Genomic DNA, 8379 nt, shown 5'->3' on the forward strand with positions numbered 1-8379 from the left:
CTAACAGTTCTCAGCCTTCTGATTCCTATAAACAATTAGACTCTCTTTATAAACAATAAAGTTCTCAGGCTGTCTTCCCATAGCAAGAAGAACACCGTCTCTGGGAAAAGCTGGCACCCTGAGAACTGATGAAGAAGTTTTGGGAACTCTGGTTCTGTTTTTAATAAACAATTGTAGGTATTGTAAAACAAGAGGAGTGGTTAGAAATTTCTCTGTTAGCCTATCATGAAATTGGATTACAGAATATGCATGAAGTTCGTTAACTTTGTTATTTAAGGTGATTGATTGATCAATAAAGTTGAGTTCGATGCATTATAGGATGGTCGTTCTCCCTTCATCTCCAACAAATGGTTGACCCCTGGACGTGATAGCGAACGCTTTCGGGGATTGCGAACACCACGGGGAGTTCGATGCATTATAGGATGGTCGTTCTCCCCGCAATCTCCGACACATTATGAATATCAAATTACAGCAAAAGAGTGGCAGAAAGCCAAGTATTGCTGGAAGAAAGGGAGGCACATACACCAACCCTATTGTAGTCACACATCCCCCGAACTTAGGGGCCAATTGGCCTAAATTAACAAGAATCAGGCCACAACCAAATAAATAGAGATCTGAAGGCTCATGAGGCAAAAGGCAAAAATGAAACAAAAGATATCAGTGACTAAATCCCAAGGTATAAACTCTGCTACTGAGAAAATCTACATCTCGGCCCTTGGATGCAACCCAAGGGGTCTTGAGAGAGGTAGAGAGTTAGACCCTCTGAGGATTATTTTCACTGCATTGATCATTGCATCCCAGGCAATGGGCCTTAATAGCCTCACTCCTGAACTCCACATAATCCATGAGCTGCAGGATCAGAGCCTATTGCTCTGGCTGTCTGTGACAAATGCAATCATACTGTCTGGATCAGGGGAAAAATGGAATCAATGTTCATGGCACATTCCCATGTTAGTGAAGTGTGCTATGACCATAACCAATTAAAGATGTGCACTATGGGTGGCAAATTATACTGGGTTGGAGAAAATTTAAAACACGGACTGAAGGTTTCTCCCAAGGATGGGCCTGTGTTTATCAACCTTCTCAAAGATGATGATGAACGAATTTGTCTGCGATACGCCAAATTCTTTTGTTTAGCAAAGGACAGAGAAGAAAGAGACCCAGAGAGTAGAATGAAACAAATTACTCAAAAACTACAAAAGCAAGAATCAGAAGCAAAAATGTAAAGACTAGAACAAGAAAAGCTAAATAAATTTAGTGAACAGTACAAACAGTTAGAACAGCAGTATAGTGATTGGGGTTTTCTGACTTCAAATAGGAACGTTTTTGTAGATATAATGCAAGAAATTGCCACGGAATTAGAGTTATCCAATTGTTGGATTTGTGGGGGATTAAAATCAGCTGAAAAATGGCCATGGAGCAGTGAGAGTCTAGCTCCAGAGCAATTTCTAAAATAGAACCATACTCAAATTTCCAAAAGATTGAAACAGCCTGAAGAATGCATTTCAAATCATCGAATAATTGGAACACTTTGCATCAGCAGAGAGGGGAGAAAATATACTGAAGTGGTAGGGTATACTCCCTGCACATCTACTTTAGCAGTAAATTCAAAGAATAACACTAGAACTTGGCAGCCAACGCCTCCTGCTGGATACTGGAGCCTAATTAAGAAGAAAAATTGCAAATGGAACAACCAGATAAAGTTGTCCTGGCATAAAAGTCCTGGAGCTAACCCTTACCAATCCCTGGAGACCCTAAGAATTTACTGGGAAAAACCTGAGGCTGTAAATGACCATAGAAAGCCCCAAATGGTATATATTGGATTTGTGGGCAAAAAGCTTACAGTGAACTGCCCCGTAGATGGAAAGGATCCTGTACTTTAGGGATTATACAACCCTCCTTCTTTGGACTACCAAAGTCCAAGAGTAACCTGTTAGGAGCACCCTTATATGAAAACCTTAACAGGGAAAAAAGAGAATTGAAACTTGAGTTTCCAAGGGCAGGAGGGGACCAAAAACGGGGAGAAGAAGAGTGGCTAGCAGAAAGAATAATAGATTATTATGGGCCAGCCACTTGGGCTCAAGATGGAAGCTGGGGATATATGACCTCGATTTACCTACTGAACCGATTGATTAGACTACAGACAGTGGTAGAAATAGTCTCAAATAACTCCTCAGAGGCCCTGGACTTGTTAAGCTGGCAGTACACTCAGGTGCGGGCTTTTGTGTATCAGAACAGAATAGCATTGGACTATTTACTGGCCGAAGAAGGGGGAGTGTGTGGAAAATTCAATGAGTCCGAGTGCTGCATTGAGATTAATGATTATGGAGAAATCATCAGAGGTTTAGCAGCAGAGATCAAAAGGCTGGCTCATGTCCCAGTCCAAAAATGGAATTCCATCCTTCAAGCCTCATGGTGGGACCAGATGCTTGGAGCAGGAGCTTGGTAGAAGAAAATAGGGTTCATGAAATTGTGTTCATTAGCTGGGTTATTCTTTCTACCTTGCCTTTTTCCATGTTTTATCTGACTAATCCACTCAGTCATTCAAAGCATGCAGATTGCTATGGTAGACCCGGAATTGGCTACAGGTGAGGTTGGCAAACTTGAGACAACAGCTAAGATATACAAAATAATGAGATTAAAGAAAGAAGACAAAAAGGGAAAAGCTTCCAAAGTTTTGGCCAGATTTGAAGCCCAGACACGAATGAGAAAGATAAATGAAAATTTATACAAGTAGGGGGAGGACTGTGAGATACAAAGCTGTGTTTCGTGTCAGGTACATACAGGCAATGTGAGTATTTGTGATTGCAATATGGAGACCAACAATGGGACAGTTGCAAATTCTAATAATAACTGAGGAAAGTAAAGCATGGAAGAAGGCCTTTGAACCTATCTTTTGTTTGCAATAAACCTTGGTTGATTGAGGAGCATTTGAATTAAAGCATTAAGGATGTTGCTCTTTGCTTCTAGTTAAGCCTTAAAGAGTTCTGCAATATTAACCTTTTGAAGTATAATTTCAGACTGTTGTTTGTATCCTTGAAACTATAGCTTTGGAATATATAAAAAGGAAATATGCTTATCTCACACTTTAATAAAGCAGAGAAAAACAGCTTGAGAAAGGAAGATGAACATCAACTCAAAGATTTATAGTTTCAACCAAGGAAAGCTGGACATCACTATTATAAGATTTATAGTCTCTGCAATTAAAAGCTGGACTCACATCTGGGGAGCTGGACTCCACCATATGGGATGCATCTTTCTTCTTTCGGAAACTGGACCACCACCATCTGGGGATACTCCTTTTCAGATACATCCTGAGAAAAACTAAATCCCAATAATGTATGGAAATGTGACGTAAAAATTGGGAATAGAATCTGCTGATGAGTACAAATTGGAAATAGAAACTGCTGAGAAAGCTTATGTGTACCCCTATAAATACCTGTAAGCCTCAACTATCGGTGTGCAGTTGGAGGGAAAACTTCCCCCACTGTACCCAGCGTTGTATTGCTCATACTTTACCATATTAAATAATAAATTGATTGCTGCTTGAATATTGGCCTAGTCAAGCTTCTCATTTATAACAGAGGGCTGTGCAGGGCAGGGACACCGTAGCACAGCCTGGGCTGCACAGGGCACAGGCATGTGCAGCAGCTGCAAGACAGCCCTGCCAGAGCCACCTTGGGCAGCACTTTGGCCATGGCTGCTGGGCCTGGGCCTGAGGCAGGAGCAGGAGACAAGTGACCCTTGCAGGCCTGGGGCCTCATTGCCTCCTTGTCCCTGCTCAGCAGCCTGGCAGGAGCTGCCCCATGCTCCTGCCCTTGCCATTGCACATCCCCACATGCCAGTGCCCATCCCGGCAAGAGCCCTGAGCAAGGAGGGAGGGACGGCATCTGCCTGGCCAGGGGCTGGGGCTCAGGCCTTGGCCCTTGGGATTCCTCAAACACATCCAGCTTTGCTGAGCACCAGAGACACCTTGGCCTTGTTTGTCCCCAGCCGTCATCACTGCCTCCAGTGTTCTGCTCTAACTGGAACCTGGGGACACTTTCTCAGTTGTGTCCCACAGTGGGAACCATTAAAACTTCAAGAAACTTCAAAGTTTCATTTTAAATTTGAGTTCTTGAGAACTTTTTTGAACACTCTCTGAGGGACTGAGTCTGATGTAAACAACACCAAATCCCTGAGAGGCTCATTAAATTCCTTGTGCTGGATTTGTGCTGCTGAGCTTTAAAGGAACAGCTCTTCCCAGCACCAGCTCTTCTCCCAGCCCAGCAGGGCTGAGGACTCTGTCTGCAGGCACTGAGGGGACAGGAGCCAGGCAGAGACAGGCTGAAGGCAATCAGGATTGGGAAGACATTGAGCTGAGACTTCACTTGGAGAAAGCTCTTCACAGCCCTGTGCATGGTGAGTGTGTGGGTGCAGGGCAATGTCCCCTGTGCTCCTGGGGCGATCTCCTGAAGCCAGCACACCCCACAGCCTGGGGGATGTGTCAGGAGGACTCTCCCAGTTTCTCTGTGGCACAGGAGCAGAAGGAGGAGGAGGATGTGCTGCAGAGCGGGGCTGCCCTGGGCACTGTCAGAGGGACAGGGCAGGACGGCTCCTGCTGCCAGGGATGCCTGCAGGGGCTGGAGCTGGGGCTGCAGCCAGGGCTGCCCAGGGCTGTCCTGCAGAGCAGCTCCTGCAGCCCTCAGGGCTCTTGGCCAGCCCAGGGCATGTGCCACCTGCCAGGGGCAGCTCTCAGCCTGCCTGGCAGCTTCCCATGGACGCTGCAGGGGAGAAGTTGGAGGTGGAAGGAGCCACCCCCATCAGGGCAGATTCCTCCTGCTCTGGAGATGGTGCTGCATGGCCAGGGCTGCTCTCAGCTTTCTCCTAAAGGGAAGGGAAAGGGGCTGTCAGCTTTGGCTGTGTCACTGAGACTCCTGCACTGTCACCATGGCCATCAGCAGATGAGCCTCTGATCTCCCTCAGAAAGTGCCTCCTCAGCCTCCTCTCCCTACAGACAGCAGCAGCAGCACCTTGGCTTGCAGCATCTCTGTTTGTCTGGCCTGCCCTTAAGGCCCTGCTGTCAGGGAGATGCCCCTGGGCAGTGCCCTGTGCTGGGAGGGGTCTGCAGGGCAGAGCTGAGCCCCCAGGGCTGGGCTGGGCTCTGGCAGCACTGGCAGGGACAAGGCTTGGATAGAGAGAAACAGCTCCCAGTAGGCACAACTCCAGGCAGCAGAGAGCCAGGCCAACCCTTGGTATCCCTCAATGTCCAGCTGCACAGGGAAAGAGAGAAGGGCTTAGAGAAATTGAAACTGCTGTCTTGAAAAGCTCCACGTAATTTTTCAAGCACATTTTAAGTGTTATCACCTTGAACTAAAGGGAGGTGAAATGAGTAAAGGGCATCTGTGTGGGACGAGCAGGCCTGACTGCGCTGGGGCACTCGGAGCCCTGTTTTCCCTCTTGGCTTCGCAGTGATCAGCCTGAGAGCAATGCTGAAGATGAGTCAATAACTCAATAGCACAAAGCCAAGCTAAAATATAAAAATGTTTTGTGAAGTGGCCCCACAGAATGAGAAGTAGTTTTGATGGAATAACTAAAACAATCCCATAGCGTTGACTCAAAGAAATTGGTCCCAGCTTGTCAGTGTCTTCTTTCAACAGTCTACAATGCCCAGAATGAACAAATGTCCAACAGCAGCTCCACCAGGCACTTCCTCCTGCTGGCATTGGCAGACACGCAGCAGCTGCAGCTCCTGCACTTCTGCCTCTTGCTGGGCATCTCCCTGGCTGCCCTCCTGGGCAACGGCCTCATCATCAGCACCGCAGCCTGCAGCCACCACCTGCACACGCCCATGTTCTTCTTCCTGCTCAACCTGGCCCTCAGCGACCTGGGCTCCATCTGCACCACTGTCCCCAAAGCCATGAACAATTCCCTCTGGGACACCAGGAACATCTCCTACAAAGGATGTGCTGCTCAGGTGTTTTTCTTTCTTTTCTTTATCACAACAGAGTTTTCCCTTCTCACAGTCATGTGCTATGACCGCTACGTGTCCATCTGCAAACCCCTGCACTACGGGACCCTCCTGGGCAGCAGAGCTTGTGCCCACATGGCAGCAGCTGCCTGGGCAGTTCCTTTCTCACTGCCCTGCTACTCACGGCAAATACATTTTCCCTGCCCCTGTGCCATGGCAATGCCCTGGGCCAGTTCTTCTGTGAAATCCCACAGCTCCTCAAGCTCTCCTGCTCACACTCCAAACTCAGGGAACTTTGGCTCACTGTGCTAAGTGCTGTTCTATTTTTTGCTTGCTTTGTGTTCATTGTTTTCTCCTATGTGCAGATCTTCTGGGCTGTGCTGAGGATCCCCTCTGAGCAGGGACGGCACAAAGCCTTTTCCACCTGCCTCCCTCACCTGGCTGTGCTCTCCCTGTTTATCAGCACTGGCACATTTTCCTACCTGAAGCCGCCCTCCATCTCCTCCCCATCCCTAGATCTGGCCCTGTCAGTTCTGTACTCAGTGGTGCCTCCAGCTCTGAACCCCCTCATCTTCAGCCTGAGGAACCAGGAGCTCAAGGATGCCTTGGGAAAACTGGTGACTGCAACTTCAGAAGCAATAAATTCTCTTCTCTGCTACACAGTCTTCAGAATATAACTCTTTACCATCTCAGCCTTTTTTCCCCTGTTTGTCTATTTTTTACTATGGTAACTTTTCCTATTGCTGTAGTGCTTCCGAGAAAATACTGTAGTATTACTCTTAGCATTTCTACATGAATATCTACCTTTCTTTTGAAACACAAAAACTTGCAAGAGGCTTGTTCCCTTGGCATTTAAATAAAAACAAGTGCATGCCCTGACTTGTCTGTCCAAGGCATTTCCTCAGCTTTTCCCTGTCTCTGCAGGGGGAGTGCCTGTGAGCAGAGGGGGAGGGAAGAGACTCCTGCTGCTCCAGGGCCATTGTCCCTGGCAGCAGCACAGCCAGGGACAATGGCCCTGGCTCTTCCCACATCTGCTCGGCCCAACTGCACCCTGTCCTTGCCAGCCCTGCTGTGGCTGTAAGGCCGGAGCGCTCTGGCAGCTTGGTCACTGTCCTGCTGCGTGTCCCTGCTGTGGCCACAGGCAGGGCCAGGCCATGGGCACTGCTGGGACACAGCTGGGCTCCAGCACAGCAGCTCCAGCAGCAAAGGGCATCTCCTGAGGGCAGGGCAGGGAGGCTTTGCTCCCCTCCAGAGCTCTGTCAGCAATGTGCTCCAGGAATGCCCTGGCACAGCAAAGCCCAGTGCCTGGGGTGGGGGGGGAGTGTGCAGGGGGGGCTCACAGCAGTGTCCTGGCACAGCCAGAGCTCCTGGCATGGACCTGAGGCAGCAGCAGAGCAGGGCCTGGGCTCTGTCTCTGTTCTGGGACAGCCTGGGAAGGTGCCCCAGGGCAATTGTCCCACACCAGCCCCTGCAACCACCATTGCCAGCACTGGCCTCTCCCCACCTGCAGGAGGTTGTTTGTCCCTGCACGGAGGGACACCAAGTGACCAGGCCAGCAGGCCATGTTTGCTCTGTGCTGAGGAGATCTCAGCAGTGCATCATGTGTGTGTGTGGGGAGATGAACCCCAGTGAGCACAAACACCATCAGCAACACCCGGGGATGGCACAATTCCAGTGGCACAAACAGGGCCTTGAGGCCGCTTCACTCTGAGAGTAACGTCCTCTGAGAAAACACCTGAATTCTTTGCTGGGTTGTGGTTAGGACTGCATGGAGAGAAATATCCCAGGCAGGGAGGCTCCAGGAAAAAAATGCTCAGGGCAGCCATGGACTGCACAGAGAGACATTGGATAGAGTGAGGGTCAGTGGGGTGAAATCAGAGCTGCCTTACTTCTGAACCAGCCCAGGGACCTGGACAGGGCTGTGCTGTTTTCTGGGCACTGACGTGGAACTGAGGGATGTGGAAAAGGCCTTTGGTGTCAGGGCTGTTGAGAAGGCTGGGCAGCGTCACTGTGGGACCTCTCTCAAACCCCTTGGAAAGGCCAGAGCCATCCCAGAGGGTCCTGGGCACTTGGGAAGGGCAGACATGGAACAGTCTGCACACAGGGCAGGGAGGGGGGCTCCCTTGGCATTCCTCAAACACTTCCAGCTTTGCTCAGCACCAGAGACACCTTGGCCTTGTTTGTCCCCAGCTGTCATCACTGCCTCCAGTGTTCTGCTCTAACTGGAACCTGGGGACACTTTCCCAGTTGTGTCCCTCAGTGGGACCCATAAAAACTTCAAGGAAATTTGGAGTTTCAATTAAACTTTGAGTTCTTGAGAAGTTTTTTGAAGTCACTCTCAGGGACTGAGTCTGATGTAAACAACATCAAAGCCCTGAGAGGGTCATTGAAATTTTCCTAGTCCAGTTATGGAGAAAGATTTGAAAGAA

The 8379-nt window shown here is 49.0% G+C and overlaps 1 protein-coding gene across 1 annotated transcript; it reads left to right on the plus strand.

The window, feature by feature from the left end:
- Positions 1–5830: 5830 nt before the first annotated feature.
- On the plus strand, positions 5831–6627 carry LOC128947336 (olfactory receptor 14J1-like; the record flags this gene model as incomplete). The annotated part of the gene is given in 2 exon segments (XM_054291589.1): positions 5831–6101; positions 6104–6627. Coding segments are annotated over 2 exon segments (795 nt in total), but the record flags the coding sequence as incomplete, so codon positions are not given.
- Between the last annotated feature and the right edge of the window lie 1752 nt (positions 6628–8379).

This window comes from Melozone crissalis, unplaced genomic scaffold, assembly GCF_028551555.1.
Source record: "Melozone crissalis strain CALT ecotype California unplaced genomic scaffold, PUWL_Pcris_2 ptg000096l_1, whole genome shotgun sequence".
NCBI lineage: Eukaryota > Metazoa > Chordata > Aves > Passeriformes > Passerellidae > Melozone > Melozone crissalis.